The sequence below is a fragment of the Triplophysa dalaica genome, chromosome 15 (assembly GCF_015846415.1).
Source record: "Triplophysa dalaica isolate WHDGS20190420 chromosome 15, ASM1584641v1, whole genome shotgun sequence".
Lineage (NCBI taxonomy): Eukaryota > Metazoa > Chordata > Actinopteri > Cypriniformes > Nemacheilidae > Triplophysa > Triplophysa dalaica.
In genome coordinates, this window is record NC_079556.1 from 6,666,925 (window position 1) to 6,691,600 (window position 24,676).

At 38.5% G+C, this 24,676-nt stretch overlaps 2 protein-coding genes across 2 annotated transcripts; both read left to right on the forward strand.

The window, feature by feature from the left end:
* The first annotated feature begins 2,681 nt into the window (after window positions 1-2,681).
* Window positions 2,682-4,311, forward strand: fgfbp3 (fibroblast growth factor binding protein 3). The gene is made up of 2 exons (XM_056768249.1): window positions 2,682-2,819; window positions 3,187-4,311. Exon 2 carries the CDS (start codon window positions 3,277-3,279, stop codon window positions 3,955-3,957), a length of 681 nt encoding a protein of 226 aa, XP_056624227.1. The 5' UTR covers window positions 2,682-2,819; window positions 3,187-3,276; the 3' UTR covers window positions 3,958-4,311.
* Window positions 4,312-11,294: 6,983 nt separating this feature from the next.
* Window positions 11,295-13,749, forward strand: ppp1r3ca (protein phosphatase 1, regulatory subunit 3Ca). The gene is made up of 2 exons (XM_056767948.1): window positions 11,295-11,489; window positions 11,899-13,749. Exons 1-2 carry the CDS (start codon window positions 11,476-11,478, stop codon window positions 12,842-12,844), a joined length of 960 nt encoding a protein of 319 aa, XP_056623926.1. The 5' UTR covers window positions 11,295-11,475; the 3' UTR covers window positions 12,845-13,749.
* The last annotated feature ends 10,927 nt before the right edge of the window (window positions 13,750-24,676 follow it).

Genomic DNA, 24,676 nt, shown 5'->3' on the forward strand with positions numbered 1-24,676 from the left:
GGTCATAAGGAGGCGGTTGACAGCACCAGCCGAGGTCCTGAACCTCTCTTCGGGGTGAAAAAGGGGAACGCAGCCTGCTCCAGAAAAAAAACAATACTCCACATTGCATCTCGACTGGACTATGGCCTTCAAGACTTCCCTGACCCTACACATGTCGATCTTTCACTTCGAAGTGAAGTCCTGTAAGTGGGGTGTTGTCATGGTGACCACATTCACAGGGTGATGGGTTTTTCATTTACATAGCAGACGGACGCCGTAGACATCTGAATTCCATGCATCAGATTCTGTTTGATAGGCACACGGCTGTCCAAAGTGTCTCAGCCTCCGTCTGATTCACAATTAGATTCTCCCCCATCATTAGCGGCCCGCAAGGTCGACAAAGGGTGCATCTCGCCTGCTCGGTAATCACCGTCAATGGGTCTGGATGGTGCTCACTGATTGCACAAATCTTCAGCAGATAAACTGAGGCTGAGGCTGTTCCTCATCAAGGACTCGTGTAGTGTCATCAAGCGCTCGCTGAAGAAGTTTTGCTCACATATTAGGGAAAAATATCAGAAGCAAGGACTTCTGCATTACACAAGAGAGGAGAAAAGTGTCTGAATGTCATTAATATGGAAAAGACAGAGCGACTTTTGATGATGCGTCTGTTGACAGGCGCTGGGGACACTTCACTCATCTTCCGCTCAGCATGCTGACCTCTCCACGAATGCAGAGATTACATGAATTCAGCTTTTCTATTAACACATCAAACGCATACTGTAATTATGTTGCTCACTTTTTCATCGTGAGGCATTCAGTCATTGGCAATTATTTTAGCAGTGTTACATGACATAAGTTCATATCATGTGAGTCCTTAACATCCTACAACATGCTGCAACATGTGCATTCAGTGCCCCTGAATTGAAACTTTTGTAGGTTTATTTGAACTTTTCATGGTTTTCATTTCTTAATAAAGCAAATCCTTTTAGAATATTAAACACAATATACTTGCAAAGTCTTTATTTATCAAATGAACTACACTTCATCGATGAAATAATTATACATTTACTTTTTTTGCATTTAAAGTTCAAACATATGAAATTTAGCAGCATCTAGTGGTTAGGTCACGAATTGCAACCAATGGTTAAGATGTCATCACGCTTTTGTTTCTTTGCAGAAGGAAATATCATATATACAAAACGCGCTTTGTAGAGCAGTTTGTCCGTTTAGGGAAACTGTAAAAACAACAAGGCAAATTCCAATGTATAGTAAGGGGACCTGCAGTGTATGTCAATAGAAATAGCTCATTCTAAAGTAATAAAAACATAACGCCTTATTATGTTAGGTCGTTATACACCTCTGAAGACATAATTGTGTAGGCCTTTATTATATTGCATTTCTGTCAATCGATCCTCCAGAAATCTTAAAAGATAAGCGAATCATTTGTATTTATGAAGACATAAAATGTGTGAAATTCTACTTATGGGTAACATTTACAATTACAGCTAGTTGGGTAAACCCACACACACAGGGTGAATTCAGCACAAAATGGGGATTCATCTCAATGTCAAAACAAAGCCCTATTTACCTCAGTTCACCCACCACCAGAGGGTGATGTTGCTCCTATATCTCAGATTGTTGACAATTCCTTCTAGAAACTAATAAGAGGCGAAAACAAAAACCCTCACAAATGCTCCACATTCTTCTCATGCATATTCAGAAATATGCAGAGTGTTTCAGGGCCAGAATTCATACTCACATTTTTTTTTTCTCTTTCAATGACATTTAATCAGTTGTGCATGAGCCACTTGCCATCCAGAAGGCTACTGATTCATGGCGAACAAAACGCTGAAGTGAATTAAGTTTTTTATTTTAGATAGTTTAACAATTTACCCTTATTCTCCCAAAGAGCATGAATTAGGTCTATCTAGCCATCAAAGAAAAACAGCAGATTCTGGTTATGAAATGTTTTTCATGCAGAAAGACTTTCAGTGTGGTCCACATTATTTTGAGGACTTTTGCTAAAAATTAAGTTCATTAAAGGTTTGAAATAATTTAAGAGTGACAACGATGAGATAATTTCGTGAGACAATGACTGTGGCTTAACATTGGGTCAGCAGCTGAGATGATGACTTTATCTAAAAATTGCAAATCAGAAAAAGACATGACCCAGTCCCACAGGCACAGACTATTCTCCCAGTAATGTATTTGCAGTGTACTTTTTTCAGAATTAGATGAAAGACTAAAGTGTATCCTCTAGGAATGTCTGGATGCTAATTCCTCCCAGAGATTAAGTGGGAGATGGAATAACAAAACTAAACAAGAACAAAGAGACAAAACATTGTTTGATGTCTTTAAACTTGTAGTAATTAACAGAAACTCAATATTTGTTCAACGTTATCCAATTATTTGTTATTTGTTTTCTGCGTCTGTTATTTGTTTAGGCAAGTGCTCATATTAAGCAGTGTCAATACATTCTAAAAAAGTACTATATAGCAGTAAAAGTGGTTCCCCTATTACGAGCAAAAAAACACTTTTTTTAGAGCGTGTTGATCGTTTTTGGAAAAGGAAGAAAGATGAAGAAAGTGAAGCCTTCTGTGAGGAGACAAAGCAGTGCAGGGAACGGATGGGGTGAGGGGAATCCATTTGTCTTCTCAAAAGATGGGAGGGGCCAGATTCTGGGAGGTTTAGATACCCTGTTGATGCCCCCCAAAAGCGTCCAGCATCACCCCTCCCCCAGTCACTTCATCCCTCAATTTCATCCATGAGTTCTACCCCTTCTTTCTTATTGTTCTTCACAAACCTCTCTCCCTCACAGTCCAGGGGGAACGCTGCGCTTGGTAAGTTACAGCTTTATCAATAATTATTTAAATATGAAGCTCTATTGAATACAGATGCCTTGAAGCGGTAAATAAGAAGAGGGGAAGCATGCATACTATCTATGCTAGTTTTTGCTCTCACTGTTGTGTAGGCAGGTGCTAGGGGAGGGATTTGATAACGGTGTATTTTTAGGGCTCTGACCTCACAAATATCCATAAACTGTATTTGCACACACATATTGCATGTAGACATATTTCGTGTGGGTTCTGATGTTATTCCTCCGCTGAATCCTTACATCTGTTGTAAAGTAATGAGAACGAATATATACAATTTCTCTTCACATTTTAATACATCTGCCTCATGCATATGTTTTTCATGTCTTTGCAGGAATCTGTATATCCTCTTAGTTCTCAGGCTGCTGTGAACTACTCAAAACCAGGAATTTCTCTCTGTCTACAAACTTTCATCCCAACAGCCATGAAAGGGCTGAGTCTGCTCTTCACCCTTTCCCTCCTCTTCCTCCTGTCTTTATCTCAGGCAAAAAAAAAGTCCAAGCAGCCGTCAGATGCAGTAGATGTGTCACATAGCACAAGAGTGAAAGCCTCACTGCCGTCAGGTCAGCTGAGCACTAAAGATGGGCATCGCTGTACCTGGGAGGCTGTGGAGAGAGGCACCAACATCCTCCTAATGATGAGCTGCTCTATCCCTGGGGAGGAGGGGAGTAGACCTCCTTACACGTGCCAGTTTGCCGGGAAACCATGGGAGTGTTTAGCGTACAGCAGCCAGTCCTCCCGGTACTGGAAGCAAGTGATGAGCAAATTAAAAAAGCGGAATAACGCTTGTCAGGGCGAGAAAGTTGTGAAAACCCGCCTGTGTAAGAAAGCTCAGAGCGCGGCCCACATGAAACTCACGGAAAGAAGCGAAGATGATACAACCACACCCATGAACAAGGAGGCGGGGGACGAGAGCAAACGCAAAACAGAGGTATCTGCAAGGAAAGGCAAAGGGACAAAGAAGGAAAAGGAAGAGAAAAAAGAGGAGGATGGGATTGGAGAAGTCTTTAACGATGGATACCAAAACACAGAGCCGGACGTGAGCTACTGCGCAGAGGGATGGAGTTCCGTCTGCCGCTTCTTCGTCAAGTTTTTTGATGGTTAAAATACAACACGGGGCTATCTGAGATGTTTGGATGGACCTTGTGGATAAAAAAATGTAAATGCGTCAGAAATGCATTTTTTAGTCTCCACAATGGATAAAAAAACCCAGTTGTAAAAAGGAATAGATGGATTAAATATAGTTTATTTTGTAATATTAAAAAACACACTAATCATATTAATTACTTACAAGATCTGTTTAATGTATAATGTCACATCTGATTTATGTTTTTGTAGATATGAATCTACACATTTGTATTCCACACATCACATTTCTTTGACATTATCCACACTGTAGTATATCATTTTTGCAAACACAAAAATAACTCAAACAATAAAACCAAAAATGATTAAAGGCCCCGTTTTTTCCCTGTTTTCTAACCTGATTGTGTTTTTCGGGTGTTTGACAATGGATGTATGAATGGATGATTTAAAAAAAACCTGTATATTTCACATATTTCAAGTCTATCGTCCACAGCTGTCTCTCTTCTCATGAAACGACTGGGTTTCTTCCAGTTTCTTCAAAGTCCCGCCTTTGTCGTGATTGGTTCCCCGCTTGAGTGAATGTGTGTATGAAGATGTCCAACCCCTTCCATGTCAGCGAGTTCCGCTCCTCAAGCTGTTGTGATTGGCCGGTTCCCTATTAGTGCACGTGAATTCATAAGCTTTGGCTTTTAGAAATAAAAAATAACAATGAGGCCAACTTTTTGGCTCATTCCTTTGGGCGGAGGTTATTTAAAGCGCTCGGTATAGTACTGACATCATATACTCGGGAAGTAGGGGGCTGTAGTCAATTCCAGCCGTTCACTGTAGTCCTGTGAATTCTGTTAAAGACAATACCTCGCTTGGAATTTAAATTTGAGCTTTATCCTTTAGAGGTATTATTTATGCTATAATAGCAATATTACGTACTAACTAAAGTTTGAAAAATGCGATCGCGGGGAAAGGTCGCTTTAAATAGGCGTTTGGATCTTCGGCTAAGCTGTCAATTTTTTATATATTATTCTTGAAGCACTAAATGGACATTGTACATATCCATCCATCCATCCATCCATCTTCTTCCGCTTCATCCTGGGCCGGGTCGCGGGGGCAGCAGTCTAAACAGGGATGCCCAGACTGATTCTCATTCACATTGTACAATTCATAATGCAAAAAAAATTTGTTAGATTTATAAAAGGGTTTGGCATTCACTCATTCCATCATACATCACATATAAATTGCATTGCTTAAAAAGTCATTCAACATTTTAAATTTTATGTGACTCAAGATACAAGGCCTCATACTCTACCTATATTGCATATAGACCTACTGTTTGTTTGTTTGTACATAAGATCTATTCAGTTCTATTAGATTGCAGTAATAGCTTTGTCTGTTGTGATCTCAAAGTCAATAGCTGCCTCGCCATATTGCTGCCCAGCAATGACAGACAGAGAAAATGGAGGAGCACCCACACAACTGTTCAAATCGATGAAGTCTTCCACCTTCACCTTCTTACCGATGAGATGGCCAATTTGAGAACAAGGGGGGAATAATTTTTGCTTTTTTGTTTCATTTTCTTATCCATTCAGAATTGCCTGCGACATTACATTTAATAAGCAAGTGGTGCAGTTAAATTGTTGGTTAAACCGTTTAGAGTCATTTATTGAAGGCTGCTCGCTCATTGGTCTAAACCAATCTAAACCAGTCAAGCGAGTGATGGATTTTACAATATTATGCTCAGAGACACGAATCGATTTTGTCAATAGACTCACTGAGTTCAGTGTCAGGTTTAATACAGCCGAATACCTTCAGATTAATTTCTTCTGTTAGGGAAAACTTAAGATAGTAGATATCTAAAAGCATTCGAGGCATCTTGCCTATATTTAATGAGAACTAATTGAATCTTTATATTCCATGAGTCAATGAGAAACAAACTATATGATTAGGCCTATTAAATAAAGAGGCTTATCAAAACAGTATTTATATAAATCACATACATTTTGGACATGTAATAATACAACACATTGAATATTGTAGTAATGTTTATTATTTCCGAGCAGGCCTGCATTTGAAGAGTTTGATTCTAAAATGAGATAATTCAAAATTCTTGTTTTTGTGTTAGTTAGTTGTGTTTTTTTAGATATTATGGCTTCAATCAAAACAAATCAACCTCAGTTTGATTGATATTAATTGGAATGCACAACACAAGGCTTGATCTTTGAACACTTTTAATTTTTATCTCATTTTGGAACCAAACTACATTTGTTCTAACGCAAACAGGAGAAATATTTTGAAATAATAATTTGCTTGATCTGCTGAATACGTGATTTGGTAAAAGTACAATGCTATGTATCATCTCCGATTACCCAGTTATAAATCAAAATGAGCATTATGGATAGGAGAGGGAGGTTTTAATTCTCTATTTAGCTTCATAGAGCTCTGTCTTTGCTACTGTTGCTGTATAAGGCTTTGTTTGTTCAGTTGATTTGCTGTGTGCCAAGAATAATATTACTTCAGGTTAATAGCCATTACAATCTCTCCAGAGACAAGAGAAAAGGAAATGTGATTTATAGACATATTAAATTTCTAACTAATTTGTCATTGACCAAGAGCATAGATCACAATAACAACAAGCAAACAATTTAAGAAAGTTAGGAAGGCTAATTATTTTTGGGCTGCACTGTTTTACACATTTTTTTTGTGTCTTTTGTTATCTTTTTACTTTTGGACAATTTTTCCGTTGTTCTGTTACAGGGCTGAAATGTTTCTGTTACAGAAATGTCCTCTTAATTAAACAATCAACACCCACTGTGTTTGGAGACAGAATCCCAATGAGTGAATCTTCAGCATAGTCTCTCTCTCTCTCTCTCTCTCAAGACTGGCTCTTGATCAGTGTACATAAATCAAGTAGAACAGGCATTTAGCCAGACCACCCTTTTAAGGCCCCCTTTCTCATCCCAGTCTACAGGGAGCTGCACCAGCCTCACCATATCCAATCGGCCCCCATGAGAATCACACAAAAGGTCTCAAGATGTTTCCCACATTGGAGCAGTTTTGTTTGTAGTGGAGAAGTGACCCATCCGGACACCCTTGCAATGTTTTATTCTCTAACTATGCATTGAGGTGAATTGATTCAAGTTCTGACGAATGAAGCCTGCAGAGAGTAACCCAGAACACTTAAAATTAGTTCTAACATATAAAGGTTAAAACCCATGCGTAATGTGGAAACAGGTCTGAGTGGCAAATTGCCTAATAAGAAAGTAATAAGACACCGTATCAAAATTTTAATTTAAGCAACACGTTTTCTGCATGCTAGGCATCTTGAGTCAGCCTGGAAATGGAAATGTCAGCCAAGACACCATTATTAGTTTGATTAATAATCTTGAGATCATTATGAAGTAAGCAGCAAACTTTGAAGTTGATTTATAGAAACAGTTTCAGAGCAGCACAAACACAGCACTTGTTAAATATGCATATAACAGGAGTAAAGAAATACATTAATAATGAACGACATCAGAATTAAAATTGTTTTTATTTAGTTGGCAATGTTTTTACCACTCTGACCAGAGGACAACAGTGCTCCCTGCTGGCAGAGAAAGGTTAATGCAGATAAATTATTGAGAACTTCCAGTTCACACATTAATGCACATGCAGTTAAATGTCATATAAATTCCAAAATTAATATCAGTTGTTTTGTTTACGAAAATGTTTAAGATCAGTTCGAGCTTCTACGACAAACCACATACTAATCCTTATTATCAAGTTTAGTTACACAGTAGTTGTCACGTCGGGCGTTAGCATTCATGCAGTTGGCACTCAGCCATGTATGCACTCAATCTTATATGCCCTTTACCGACCTTTCTCTGAAACTAAACACGGAAGATCACTGATATTACAAAATCCGCATGTAAAAGATGTCCCAAACACACTTGGCAAAGCATACTGACCCGTTCCAGAACTTTAAGAACAACAGATATGTCCTTGGTAATATTATTAGCCTTCAAAATATACTGTTAAGAAGGTTGCACATGAGACACAATGCGCTGCGGCGCATCCCGTCTCGAACAGCTCACAAGTATCGCACACCGGAAACATTCATTCTGTATGTGCAAGTTGCATGGTGCCTAAGTTAAAAATCTACTCCTGGTGCATGTTATTTTTATTAAACAATCTGTGGTATTTCAATGTTATTTAATCAATAGGCTCCCTAACGCGTTTGTAAATCCCTTATTGTCTGTGTCTGCAATTAATGTAGAATTGAGTAACACATAATGCTTTTTGTATTAATGAGCTGTTTTTTCGTCATTCCCAAACAGATAAACATATTTTACAATCTATAGGATGAAGGATTTTGTACAAAAAAAGATTATGTTGACAAATTACATGTATTAATGTGTGTGGCGCGGCAGGGTTATGAGCAGAGTCCAGAGCTGTAGCGGAGCGCCACAACCAGACCGTCACAGAAAACAATTAAGTTGTATTTGTTTACATTAGTTAACTACATTATTAGCATGACTAAAAATAATTACACAACATTGATTAGTTAAGATAATTGAACTGTTATCAAACAAATAAAAAAAAATCTTTGATCGTCATTTCTTATAGGCTGACAGGGAAAGGACCTATTCAATGCTTTGTTTTTTCCTTAAAAATAGAATTGTTCTTCAAAAATTATTCTGATTTTTCGATAAACAGATTACATACTAGATGATTCTATTGAGATAAATTTGTTGATACGGCACAGTGATTGGCAAGAAAAAATGTAAACGGCACACCATGTCAAAAGGTTGCCGACCTCTGTTTTAAACATACAAGGGGTCAGAAGGCCTATACAAGTTATCTTTTGTGAGAAGACAGAGTAAATTAGTATAAACACTATAACTAATAATGCAGGAAATTACATAAATACATGAATGTACATCTTTTCACAGTGCTATCAACAAAAACTAATTCAACGTAAAGGACAAACACCCAGGGGAAATTAATACCACCATATTACCCTGAAAAGGCCTGCAATTATGCAAGAACAAAATTGCCTAATGGTTAGAGAGTTGGACTTATGACCATAAGTTTGCTTCAATTTTCCGGGCCGTCTGGTAATGCCAGAGGTGCCCTTGAGCAAGGCACCTTTCCCCTACTTGCTCCCCGGGTGATGCAGTGATAGCTGCCAACTTCTCTGTGTGTACGTGTGTTCATGACATGCTGTGCGTGTGTTCACTACTCACTGGCTTGGTTAAAAGCAGAGGTCACATTTCGGGTATGGGTCAGGGTCACCATATCTGACTAATAAGTCACTACACTTCACAAAAGAAAAACAATAAACAAAATCACAGAAATACAAAAATCATATTAACCAAATGAAACAAATGTCCTTGATGATGATCTGCTGTCATGATGGGTATTGATGGGTTTCGTTCATGTTGTTGTGAAAAACATCTAGTGACTTTCTACCCACCATTTAAAAATAGGTAACATCTAATGACTTTTTCAGTTCTAAAACAAAAATTTAGTTTGTCATTAAATTATTTCAAATGACAATTTATAGCCTACTGACCTGGTCAGGGGAGCATCTGGCTCTTTGATAGGCTGAATTGGGTCATGTGTTTCTGCCGATTGTTTCATTCATAAGTCTGTATGTTCTAGAGTGAGATATAAATAAAACTAAATTGTTGGTTGTGTTATCATCGACCCTGCACACAGAGTGATGTGTTCACATGTTCCAAAGAAACAGGTCTACTGAACTATTTAAAGGCACATTAAAAGACCAAGACACAAATTGTTTTGTTTCCACAGGTTGACCCAGATCAATTTTGGAAAACAAAATGATCGATTGATTACACTATTGTTATGGAAAAAGCAGGCTCGGAAAACGAAAGAATGGATTGTGTCACTGTAGTATCCACCACATATGTTTCTTTGCACTACAAGGGAATTGCATGTTTGATTTGGCAGCACCACACATTTCATTCCAGACTTGTGTGCCAAGTGGAGTTTGGTACCACAACACAGGGCATATTTTGCAATTGTAATGTTATCCTTATGCCAGAGAAGCTGAGCAATCAGATGCAAGCCGAAACTCTGCAAGGATTTTTTTTAGTTCATTTTAAAATGTCAAACTTTGTTTAGCAGGGGTCTTGTCATAGTGGTCTCTGGTGGTACTGCAGGGGGATTCGACATTTGTCAATTATTTATGGTCATATATATATATATATATATATGTATATATATTAGCTATTTGTTGAGTGTCCCTCCCACAGTATATAATATTTTATTATAAATATGAGTTATAAAATATAATTCTTGAAATGCAATTTAGACTATTTGTTGAATAAGGTCTGTTTTCTTTGTTTATCTATTCACCAAATAGTCAGATAAAAGCAATGAGATCCCCATCTTTTACAGAACTATGGGCACAAAAAAACCACGAGAGGTTGTTTGAGTAGTATACATGCAATAGGAAAATTATAAGCAGAATTAGATTACTACGTCAAAGTTCTTCAAGAAATGTTCATGTGATTGGCATGTGGGTATGTGATAGAGAGACAGTGTGGAACTATGTGTCTCAGGTGTTATATTTACATACACTAAACACATGTCAGGTCCATTTGCCCCAGTAGGATGATAACTAATCACCCTAATCACCCATAACACATTGAACAGCCCAGCATTTGCTCAAAAAAGAAGTAAGTAATGATCATTAAAGTGGACATCAGGTCATCACTCAATCAAAGTGTTTCATCCATTAATCATTATACTCACCATGAGGGTGTTGATAAAATCACGCAGAATCAACATCGACAGCTGTTTTAATCAATGTTTACAAACATGCACTGATGTATCCTGCAAGAATTAAGGACTTTGACATGCATCCGTATGACCTGCAGTTAAAGGGCTAGTTTAATCCATATCATGCACCAGGGGCAAATATTTGACTGGACAACAAGATGGGCCCACATGACCTTTGGACCTTAAACACACCCAGATACTGTTGGATCTTCACGCCAAAGCTATTGATTGAGTTCGGTTTATCCTAATATTAATCTAAGATAAACTTGAAGTCTTCAAAAATAAAGATAAACTTGACCTACATCCACACAGAGCACAAACAACAACGGTCAATAGATTAAATCCGGCAGGGGTCCCTGTTTACTCTCATGTCGAATGTATTTTAATGACTGAGGCATGTTATCAGAAATCAGCGACAAACGATTGGATTGGCCAAGCCCGATCTATTTCGATAATGTTTGGTCGGGGAGAATTCCTGCGAATCAGTTATTGGCTAGCTGTTGTTTGATTTGTTGAATATGTAAATGAGCAGGGCGAGCTTTATTAAAGGACGAGCTGTGGTAGTTGGAGCTCAAACCGCTTCGCAGTGCGGAGTGGGTGTTTCAGAGGAGCACAGCAGGTGACGGAACTGGAGTGTAGGCTTGAAACATCGCAACTTGAAACATCTGTATTTAAAGCCCCCAGGACTTGCTGTCAATCGCCTGCTATGTGCTTTTCTCAAGACTTTTAAAGCCACGTTAAATTAAAGCACCTTTTCATGAGTCCTGCAAGGTAAGAAAGTTTTGGAAAGTTCATTATAGTAACCACAGCTTAACTATGACATTTCTAGTTAAAATAGAAGGCTGATAAACATCTTAATGTAACGACAAATTTTTTTACTACACTTTTACTGAAAATAAAAGCATTGTTCATTGTTGAAATATCGATTGATGATAATGAACCTACCTCATATAACATACTGATATTGAAAAGTGACAAGACAACGATTCGAAGACTGATTTGCATATATCTGATCAAAACCTATGTATTAAATGTACTTTTTTTAGTTCAATGCTCACGAAATTCTTTACACTTCGTGTCATCTGTGTTCTCCTTATAAATCCTTATAAATATTTTTATGGTAAATATCCTTAAGACATTAAACTCAATTGTCCTTGTTATCTTTTTTTTGTGGACTTAGAGTTCTTCATATGCTCAGTCCCCCGGTTCCAGTTATGCCCATGGATGTTGGTGTGCAGCTCTACATCACCCATTCTCCACCCCTGTGCAGCTTCCTGAGCTCCTATGAAGACTTCAGGTCACATCACCTGGTCAATAGCTGCTACAAACCCCTGAGGCCCTGCCTGAGCTCCAAAGCCCACCTGGAGCCCCCCTTACTGGGCTGGCAAACACCAAAATCCAAGGCCAAGAAAAAGGTTGTGTTTGCAGATTCCCAGGGCATGTCGCTAACAGCGGTGCATGTCTTCTCCACCTTTGACAACAGAGTACCCCCTAAACCCCGCCTGCATTTTGGCCTGGAAGATCTGGAGAAAGTCACAGCAACTCTTCGAATAAGCTCGGTCCAGAGCCAAATTCTTGATTTTCCACAGCCGGCTGGAGACTATCTGGACTTCCGCAGCAGGCTGTTGAAAAACTTGGTTTGCTTGGAGAACTGTACCCTGCAGGAACGGGCCCTCACTGGCACGATTAAAGTACGCAACGTGGCGTACGAAAAGTCTGTGCAGGTGCGGATCACATTTGACATGTGGAAGAGCTACCAGGAAGTGAAATGCACCTTTATGAATAATGTCTATGGTTGCCAGGATACAGACACATTCTCTTTTGCCATTGAATTGCCTAGCTATGTGCCCCCTCAGAATAGGGTAGAATTTTGCATTAGCTATAGAACTGGAGACCAGACATACTGGGATAACAATGAAGGCCGAAATTACGGACTGGTTTCAACATCTTTGCAACAAAACAAAAAGGGGAATTCATCAACGCAGTCAAAGAAATCAGAATCTTGGAAGACAGGCAGGAAAACAGACAAAGGGGTTAACAAATTTGTTAGTCCCCTTCACCCCAAAAACATTATTCCCAAATGGCAGTGTTGGGAGGACTTTGACACTAGTAACCCCTACTGGTAATTTATGCTGTCATAAAGAACCCAAAAACAGATTATCCCTAATGTTTTATCAACTTTATCAGTATTAAGGTATAACAGAAAAAGCATATGACCTATTTATTTAAAGCTCTTATAATAGTTTATGTGCTGTCTAACATAAATTTCCATGAGATGTTTGTAAGTCAAAAGGGAACAGTGTTTGAAGAGACATCAAAAGTAACCCTTGTTTATTTTCCAAATTAATTACATTAGTTGCAATGTAATGTAAATATTTTGCTAATGTAAAACTTCATAATCCCTTCAATACTGTAAACCAGACCTCTGTGGAGTAATAGCACATATTTTGATTGGTTCATTGAATAAAATTTGCCTTAGTCTTAAATGCCTTTGTGTGCCACGCATGCAGAATGTGCACTATTAAGAAAAATAGAAATCTAAGTGAAAAGTCTAATATTTAATACTTTAGGAAAGAGGAACAGTTAGTTTGCAACCAGGAAGATTGTCCTTCACATTGAAAGGGTAAAGTTTACTTGGTTACGAACTGTAGAAGGTAAAAAATAAATTTAATAATACATTTATTGTATTTAATATTTTCTCAATGAAAATGTACGAAAATCAGTTTATCAATGCATCTGTGCTTCAAAGTGCCTTTTTTGTTTATGTTTGTGTTGGATATGGAAATCTTAATGCTGGAATGAAAACGATACTGTGCCATCGGATTCTGTTGCAAAGGAATATGTGATGTGTAAAATGTTAAATTGTTTTAAGTGCAATTCAGTAAGACAGAGCAGAATGGTTTGTGATGTCTAGATTCAAAGATGTCTAGATCTTGACAAGATAAGAATGACTGTATTTTATTAGGGATCGAATGGATGTCTGGTTGCATGTGGTGGAATGTTTGTAAAATAAATAAATCACATTGTCAAATTCAGTGTCATTTTTTTACTTTAAACTCAAAGTATCAAGTGATAAATCTTTCAAAAGGCTCTTCGATAACATAGATTACATTTTTGCTTCATAAGAACCGTAAACATGTTCTGTTCCACAAAAGGTTCTTTGTGGTAAAAAAAGGTTCTTTAGATTATAAAAAGGTAAGAAAGAGATGGTTCTTTAAAAAACCTCAGACTTAATGGTTCTTTGTGGGACCAAAGATGGTTCTTCTATGGCATCACTGTGAAGAACCTTATTTTAGCAGAGTGTAGTTCCATGAAGGCCGGTTTGAGTGCACAAGAGAGTTTGCTGTGAAATCAACGAGTATCCATCTGGTCTGCATAATTTAAAATCTTTCTTAAAAGTGATCTAAAATGCCAAAGCAAAAATAAAAAAAGACTAATGAGATTGCTTTAATATTTTAATGTAATATCACAATATCCTATTGAGATTTGTCTAACTTGCATATTTTCCTCCTTAGAAACAAACAGTAATAATCTAATTTAGAATAATCTAATTAAACATTTTGGAAGAGATCTAACTAATGTCTTAAACTGAAAAAATGTTTCACAAATTTCTCGTTATTCAATAATCTCATATGTCTATGTGTCTCATTTTTGTCAATTATGACATTTGCTGAGACAGAGACATAGGTTGTCACCCAAACGCTTGTTAAGATCTCTGACAACCTTTGACATCAACACCATCTCCCTGCATGTACTGAACACATTGTACAAAAATACTACTGTCATGCCAAAACTATTTTAGCTGGTGATCATTAATAAAAGTACTGAACAGTGGAACATCATGTTCATAGAAGAGGTATTTGCAGGTTTTTCCAATATCAAGATCACTGTACAGGACATGATAATATTAAATCGACTGTTTTCAATATTTAAACAGACTACCTGCCCGCTAGATCCCATCCCCACTCATCTCTTCTATGACATCTCTCAATCGGTTGTTCCCAACTCATCTCTCAACACTGGACACACTCGTCTTGCACTCTTCAAAGAGGCCCGTATTACCCCGCTACTGAAGAAACCCACTTTTAATCCTGCACTGTAAGAAAACTACAGACCAGTATCCCGCCTCCACTTCAATGCTAAAACTCTCGAAAGTGTTGTATGTAACCAGCTCTCATCCTTTCTCACCCAGAGACCTCCTGGACAGTTACCAGTCTGGTTTCAAAAGTGGGCATTCCACTGAGACCGTGCTCCTCTCTGTCATTGAAGCCCTGAGCCTGGAAAGAGCTGCCTCTAACTCATCTGTTCTTATCCTACTGGATCTATCTGCCGCCTTTGACATTAAAGACTCATCACAACTTCTCCATTCAACTGGGCTCATCCACCATCACATCTTCCAGAAAGCCCGGAAACCTGGTAGTGGTGATCGATGATCAGCTTAACTTCACAGATCAGGTTGCCAGCACCACCAGGTCCTGTAGAGTCATCCTCTACAATATTAGGAAAATTAGACCCTTCCTATCAGAGCATGTTATGCAAGTCCTAGTCCAGGCTCTTGTTCTGTCCAGACTGGACTACTGCAATGCGCTACTGGCTGGACTTCCAGCTTGCACAACCAAACCTCTACAGATGATCCAGAATCCAGCGGCAAGAGCGGTCTTCAATGAACCAGAGAGTACACGTCACTCCTCTCTTCATTAAGTTACATTGGCTCCCTATAGTCGCTCACATCAAATTCAAGACTCTGCTCGTGGCCTACAAGACCACCACTGATTCGGCACCCCCTTATCTTCACTCCCTAATGCAGACGTGCGTTCCCGCCAGATCCCTGTGCTCTGCATACGAACAACGCCTTGTGGTGCCGTCCCATAACGGTAAAAACTCTCTCACGTAGGTTCTACTTATGTGGAATGATCTGTTAATGTAAATGTGGTATGTTTTAGTTCAGTAATAGTATGTTTTAAATAAAAACCCATAAGAAGCACTAAGTTAGATAAAAAGCACAAAACATGCATCTTGCAATGCATTATCACACAGCATTGGAAAATTGTGAGTCCATTTAGAATATAGGAAATATGTAAAATTGTCTATTTTATCAGAAATTAACTTTTTGTTAACATTATACATGAAAGACTATCATACCATGTATTCTATATGTTTCTTATTTTCCTGTTTTATCTGATTTCTTTTTGTTTTTGTTTTCTATTTCCCTGTATAACTTGCCTGCATGTGGTTTAATATATGTTAACTGTAAGCCGCTTTGCAACGATGCAAAACTGTGAAAATCATTCTAAAAATAAATTTGCCCTGAATATATTTATTAGCGATATTAGAAAAAAGTTAATTTTGCAACTTTTTTGTTCATGCATAGTATCAACACGCCCTTACTACAGAACCACAGGCTAAATAAACTAAACACACATTTCCGAAGTGAAGACACAATTTATAAAACTTTATATTTTGTACTGCAGTTATGTCTGTGACATGTCTAATAATCTTTTATGAGACTATTGGATCATTATGTAAAACTTTTTCCCAAGAATGTTTATTTACACTTTGCATTGAATTTAGGATTGTAATCATTGTAGATAATGTACCTTAGATGTGATTTTGATATACTTAACTAATGGTTAGCTATAAACATCAGGTGACTGATCATTATTGAGCTCATCCTTTTTTAGTCTTCATTACAGGGAATTTGCCTTAGTGCCCGTTTTTCATGATTCCAAAATAGAGGTTTTGCAAACATTGGAAGAGTGGTGTGAGAGAGACTTGCTCTGGGCGGGAGCAAGAAGCAGCCACAGAGATGGCAGGAGAACAGAAGAGCATTATAAATACGTCAAGAACAAGAGACCCTCTCTCTTAGTGAGAAAGAAACCAGAGCAGAGCAGGGAGTGGATGTGTCCATACAGCTGTGATTTTCTGCTCTGAAAAGACCTTTCCAGCCGTAAAGGGCACAGAGAGCATGTTTTTCCTGTGCTGGCTTTAGAAGTGGTAAAATTTTATTTGCCTTTTTAATTCCTGTGCACGGATTGCAAACATGTGCTTTGTGACAGAGTTTTGTGGATGTGTATGTGTGCAGGTTTAGCTATACTTTGAGGGTCATCAAAAGGTCTAATGTGGAATATTTTGGAGGATCTACTTACAGAAATGCAATATAATATACACAACTGTGTCTTCAGAGGTGTATAAAGACCTAATATAATGAAGCGTCATGTTTTCATTACCTTAGAATGAGCTATTTCTATCTACATACACTGCAGGCCCCCTTGTATGGAAATTGTAGCCCTTAACGGACAAACTTCTCAACAAGGTGCATTTAGTAAATACATTATCTCCTTCGGCAAAGAAGCGGAAACGTGACAAAATCTTAATCCTGTGTCAGCAATCGTAGTGCTTTGAAATGGTAGGGTGAGCGGTGGAGTGAGCCGTTAATTGCAATTCGCAACCTCACCACTATTTTTCAATTTTATTCAATAACAATGTCAATGGGTTTATGTGTGGCATATACTATCCAATCTATAAGCAATTTAAGGCTTTTGTGTGCCACAGGTAGATGAAAGTTTGCACGCTCCATCATTTTTTAGACCAAGCGGAAACCTGTGTAAAACTGTCCCTTTAATATCACTTCGATAACAATAACGAGCAAAACTTGTGGGACTCTTTAAAAAAACAGTTGTTTATCATTTTTATGATCCTCTTTCCAGCAATTGTGTCACACTGTAGTGATTTGCCATTTGATCTTCAACTTTTTGTAGAGGGACTTTTTACTTAAAGGAAGTAAACTGATTACCAACAACTGGAGTTTATTCAAACTCCCAAAGTCCTTGATGTTGGATGAGGTTCCTCCTCTGCTGACACTGAACATTCAATATATAATTCTAGATTTGCATTTTGCAACAACGCTTTCTTTATTTTTTCCCAACTCTGTTTACGGGTTGTGTTTGCAAGTCCATGCTCAATGAGTCTTTGTGCGGGTCTGATATGGCGTCATCCAGCAGCATAAATGGACTGGAGACTTTTAGTTTTGGAAATAATTTTATCAAGCGTCAGTAATGTGGAAATTATGAAGTCTCTTTTGGCTTTATAAACATTTTCAGCTCAGACCAGTTCAGATTTAAGGCATGGGGGAAAGCGTGTAGAATATAAAACAAAAAGCACTTTGTAATGAGAACAAATAATGCCAATATATATTTTGCTTGAGCTGGTTTTACCCAGCATTTGTGAATATGTGTATATACACATACATATGGAGCAGCTGCATTCAGGTCATGCAGTTATTTTGACAAATACCTAACGCTATCACTAAAAAGTCACAAATCTTTTTCATTTACACTTTATTTTCATTTAATAGATGAGAATATCAAAATATCATGTTGTTCTATAGAGACACACACACAGGTTCACTATTGCAAGATAATCCGAGGTTGCATGATACATGATGCAATATCATGCCAGACTGCAATTTACTACACTTACTACAGCTTTACAATTGAAATCAAATGATAAGACATTGTTTTTAGACAATATTTATAAAGATAATAATCATTAAAATGTATACAGTATTTAGAGGAAGACTAAAAACACTTTTTTGTCTTTGGTGAACTAATCCATTTTAAGGGAAAAGCATGTGTTTTAGGATCAATGTGAGAAGGGAACAAAGAACCAAGAACGAAGCTGAATTGTAATCTTAGACCTTTTAGTGTCACTCACGTGAAGAGGGCATGTCTCTGTCCACTTTATCTTCATGACCAAAACTGTGATAACCCAAAGCACACTGGCTGCCTCATTCATGTGAGCAAATATTGCTTTGTTTATGTTGGAAGCCGATGAACACTTGGAAACAGAAATAGCATTGTGACATAGATGTGTGTATAGGAGTGTATCTGTGTCTGAAATTGAACACAGTTATCTATTTACATGGCTTTTGGCTTACATGGCTTTCGAATAAAGCAACCAAAGCAAAAGATAAGTGTTTGATTGTGTATTAAAACTCTAAATATAATATTATTTTGGGAGAATTGATATGGTTATTAAAGCTCAAGACAGCACTGCCTCTGGCGGTCTCCCACTTAGTCATAGAACCACAGTTACGGCAATAACTTACGTTTTATTTCCTTACGTTCCGACCACCAGAGGCAGTGCTGTAAGCACTAGTGGAAGATAAATACCTACGCAGTCACGAGGGATCCCCAGGTTGAACTCCAAGTTGAATGACATATCTCAAATAGTAAAACTCCTTTAAACGCTGCCCAAGATTTTGCCAAAGCACAAATTTTCGTATAAACGACACACAGCATTTAGAACAGAGTACCCAGCCCTCTGTGAACACTCCAAGAGGCCGGGTGGACCCAGGGGCCACACCCACAGGTTCAGTCGATCTGGATGTGGGTGACATTCTCGCTCCTCCAACAGGCACAATCTGGTCTGCTGGATAGAAGGCAAGGTGGTCCTACTACCAGTGAGAAGAGAACCTGAAACCAAGCTGTGAGCCTCCCCGAAATGTAGCGTTGAGTGTGACCAGCACGAAGATGCCCTACACCCCTCACAATTGACCTGATTGGCTCCAGAGTTGGGACAGCCAGCATGGTGAAAGAGTTGAAAGTGAGACCTATGAAGTCGGTGGACTGCCTCGGAACAAGCTTGCATTTTTCCCAGTTGACAGCGATTCCCTTTGAAGTGGTTCAAATGTCGCCTGAGCGAACTTCGAAAAATCTCTGGGAGCTAGAACTACAGCCAGGCCGAAAGGAAGGACCCTGAACTGAAATGTTTGACTCTTGAATGCAAACAGAAGGAACCGCCTGTGTTAGGAGCAATACGAACTAAGAAATAAACATTCGGAACGGTAAGAATTTAAGAAAACGATTCAATATCCACAGGTCTAAAATCGGTTGAAACCTACCGTCTTTTTTTGTGAACAGAAAAATGCAGATGAAAAAGTGCCAACTAACATGAGGCTGTCTCTGTTACAACACATGACCCGGTTTCCCTTAACTCCCCCAAGCTTACGGCCTATCCTACCTCCCTCAAGCCCTGCTCCAGTGGCCACCATTCCCTCCTCTCTCTGCCACAGGTCCACCCTCTTTTCTCATTCACTTCAGCAGCTTCCATAACGGTGCCCATCAATGCCCCGGTTCCGGAACCACCCCCCGTTTCCTGCAACATCAGGATGCAGAAATTCAGGCTGCTGGTGCTGGACGCAGACCCTCTACCAATGCCCTTTCGACCCTATTCGGAATTGATCTTTGTAATGTGGTTCAATAAAAGGAAGGAAGGAGGCGGGAACTGACCAACATTTCTTTAATAAAAATAAACAAATAATAACACGGAAATAAAAGACCGGCAGCCACCTCACGGTCGACTGCCAGCCACAAGAACATAAATACAAACTTAAAACATGTGTCTTGGCCCAGTCCTCTCTTGTCAGCAGTCCCGTTGCTCGTCCCCGATTTCCTCCTTGAGATATTTCCTCCCGCCTCACGGCTCCCGTCCCGCCATTCTCACCACAATCTTCAATTGAACCACCCTTTAAAAGCCCTTCTAGATGTCTCCCTAAATCCATCATTCAAACTGCCTCCTCCAGGACCCTACTTTCTTACCTTACAGCAGTGGTTCCCAACTCTTGCCCGCAAGATCCATTTTCCTGCCGCGTTTAGCCCCAACTCCTATATAAAACACCTGAACAAGCTAATCAGAGTATTTATGAATTGATGCCCTCAACTTAATGCGGCGCTGCGCAAATCTATCACATATGAGATTTAAGTACCCCGATAGCGATTCAAGTTCAGATTACTCGGTACGCATGTGAAGCATTCTCACAGTACTTTCATGCGATATGCTAAACAATATGCTGAACAACCTCACACACCATAGCTCCCAAGCATCCATGTTTATCAAAAGCATACAGAGAGCCAGACTCACCCACCCAGATGCCAGACAACCCATCACCATAGATGTTCTGACAAAAAGCATTACCACCCAAGCATTTCTCAGATGCTCAGAAATCACCACCACGTCCAATTGTGATACCTCAGTTCACCCTACCATTTCGGATCTATCAGTGCACGATTCGAAAACCATCTAATATTTTCTCAAGCGAAGCAATACTCATCTGGCCATGAGGGGCCATTTCATCTATATGTTCAATCCCTAATGCAGCCTTATCAAACCCTCATAGCCTACGGTACCTCCGCTTCAGAGGATCACAAGTTAAATCTCCATATGACCTCCTCTTCGCAGAGGACTTAAATCAACCCGCCACACGCTTCTGTTTCCAAAAACATAAAAAATCCATTTTGCTCCATTACGGCATCATCGCAGATCACTTCTCCAGCCATTCTTTCCGCATCGGCACGGCATCCACAGCCGCCCAAAAGGGCCTCTCACAGCCCCAGAGCGCTCGGGCGATGTTCATCCAAGGCTTTCAAAAGTTATGACCGGACAGATTGCGCCCTCATTAGAGAAGCACACTGGACCCTCAACAATCAAATAGTTTAGCACCATCAACCATCTATCAAGCTTCTCCACAAAGCCATCAGCAGTAGCGCTGCACCAGACCTCACCCCTTCCATCTCATAATCTGCCACAGCAGACACCACCTCTCAAGCAGCCAGTATCACCACAATGTGATAAATAAAATGACTTAAATATCCTAATTTAACTAAAGCCTGGTCCAGATATGAAAAACCTTGTCCAGGAAATCACCCCATAGTGTTTTGGAGCTTTGAAGTTCATGGTGGACAATCTGAGAAACTCAGGAACCAGACAAGTAAAAAAAGAGAATAACATGCAAAACATGTGTAATTTATGAATATACAGTACCTGAAAATTAACAGGAGGATGGCTAACCGTGCGCTGATCCATTCGAGACTCAAAAAGATAATACGTTCTTCAATGTCTGATGTATTTATTTGACCATTCTTAGATTTTTTATGTTTGTTATACTTTGCTAAATATAACTGATTAGACTTTCTTGGAATTTAACTTGTGACAATTAAGGTTCACCTGGATTAATTGAATCAAGCTGATGAACTTTTGGTGACCCACTTAAATAGGGCGAATGTTCTTTGTTATGTGAGCACTGAAGATAGCCATGTGTTGAAACATTTGCTCGAGTGTCTGTTTTTATTCACTTGCACTTTGCACCTCTTGCTCGATGCGGTTTATATAATAAAAAATATAAATAATATAAACAACATGTTTTTGTAGACATTCTGAGTCTCGAGTGGATCAATGTGCAGTTGGCCACCCTACTGTTCATTTTCACGTATTCTACTGGCTCTACGCACCTGCAGTACAAGGATTTTACATTTCCTATTTGGAGGGCTACAATATTATAGTTATACAGTACATACATACATCCATACCCCCATGGCACCCATATTAAAATCCGTGGATCTCATTGCAAGTCAGGAATTTCAAACTGCCGGTGGACACACACATTCTTCTTTAAGAAGATGTTTCAAGGTTACTGTTTGTATTTGAGTGGGCGTGCAAGTGATGGGAAAGTTGAAAGAAAAATATATGCTCATTAAATCAGTGAAAGAAGAAAGATAACGAAATATTTGCAAGGGCAAAAAAATATAGAATCAGAAAGAGAGAGAGAGAGAGAGAGAGAGAGAGAGTATGCTCTCTTTTTGTTTATTTGTTGTTAGCAGGGGAAGGCCTTTTTGTGTGTTTTTGGAGTAAGGCATCTGGCTTGGCTCCTGTCCTCGGCTAAGTGACCCACTTACACACAGTCCATTAGCCAATCACAAACCATGCAGGTACCTCACACTCTTTTATCAACAAGGATCTTATATTAACATGGACTCTGCTCTTATAACAAAACAGCTCTAATGCCGCTGCTCTGTTTGTTTTCCCCTCATGTCTCTCTCTCTCTCTTCCACATATGATTGCATACTGTGATTTTATTGGGCCACTGCTGGTTTAATTCTTTACGTTTGCCGAACAAATTAACCCTAAAATAGAGTCAAGGTATAGCTTACAATTTTATATATTCATTTAGCTGACGATTTAATGCAAAGAAAGAAATGAGAGAGTGTTCAAGCAAGCATTATGTCAACAAATTATAGCTTGTCTAAATGTGGGTTTCCTCTTGAATTTAACCCATGAACTTGATGTTGTTTATACCATTATCTGAAAAAAGGAATATCCCTCTTTCACTAATTTTTCTGTTGTAGTTGTTAGTCAAAAAATTCTGTTATTTCTGTTTTATTATTTGGAGGAATAAATTTAAATCAAGGGCGTAATCTGTGCACAGTTCTTGTTAACCTTACTCGTGTACCAGGGAATTATTTATGCCAGTATGATCTGCATGAGTAAATGTTTTTACAGGATATATTTTATCACATGCCAATTTTGATCAATTAATTGCTTGATTACCCCAACAAAATGAATTGGGTCATTATTTATAGAGCCTCATGGACAGAACAGGCCATTAACAGTGAGGTCCGTATAGTCAACTGAAGCATGAACAATTCTTTCTCCACCATTACCAGACTGGGTTCCAGGTTCCTTGCTTGACTAGTCTTACACACCGCAACACACACACACACACAAACACACAACTTATGAGGTCTAGACAGAAAATGTATTACTCAAGTCGAATACTATACACACATACAAAGGGATTTTAACCCATATCTAATCCACATACAGTATATGCAGGTCATTTTGGATACACGTGGCATTTAACATTGGCAGTGCACTTTAAAGTAAAGCTGACCCGGTAACTTCTGTATTGTGTCTTTAAGAAATACACTTCCCCTTAGCTTAAAAGAAGGGTAGGTGATTCCCGGACATTTTTTTTATTTATAAGTCTTTACATATATTTACATATAAATACTGTCAGTGGAAGGTGCTGGACCATGAAATGTTCTTCCAATATTTTTTTAAGCTTGATTTAAGCATTATGAGAAGAAGTCTGAAGTCTGTCTTTGTGTGTGCGTGCGTTCGTACAAAACAAGTTTAAATGCCAAGTGGCATACTCAGAGGCAGGCAACCTTAGATAACCCTTACATGACAGGGATGTTTTAATATGTCATGCCACTTTTGGAATTCTGTTACTCAATATTGCATCTCTTGATATTTGAGGTCAATATTGAGGTGAAGCAGGCTTTTTATCAAGAAATTTGAGCAATTTAAATATTGTTGCATTATTATTATAAGCAATTTTACAAGTTTTTGTTAGAGCAAATTTAACAGTAATAAATTGAACATTTAAAAAACTTTGAGAAACGGCTAAATGGGTTTACTTTCAGATAAAACGGAAAATCTCCTCATAAAATAGGCTTGTAGTAATCAATCAAAGCTGTCCATTTCAACACTTTAAAGGTCTAGTGTGTATTTTTTGAGGATCTATTGACAGAAATGCAATATAATATAGCCTGCAGATGTCTTCAGAGGTGTGTAAAGGCCTAACATGATTACGCGTTATGTTTTTATTACCTTAGAATGAGCTATTTCTTTGTAAATATATTTTCTCCTTCGGGAAAGAAGCGAAAGTGTGATGACACATTTGTCCTGTCAGTTGCTGTAGTGATTCGAAAGGAAGGGACGAGCGTTGGACTGAGCCGTTGGTTGCATTCTCAACCTTACCACTAGATGGCACTAAAATCTCCATATTGCTCCTTCAAACTATTCAATTTCAGAATTTTTTGTTATTTAATGGACTGATCGATATACACAGTTACAAAAAAGGTGAAGTAACATGCAGCAGTTTACTAATTAAATGATTGCTTAGTTACAACGGATATCTTAAAACATGCCAGATGTTGAATTGCTGCAAAGAAATTGTTAACTGTAACAAGATACAAAGCTGTGATCTTACATCTGTTAACAAAGCACATGTGGTTGAAGACCTAGAAAGATACAGCAGCACTTACCTTCAAATGACAAAAACACTATGTCTAAGAGTGACTTTAGCAATAATTGAATATTTATTTCATTAAGTGCTT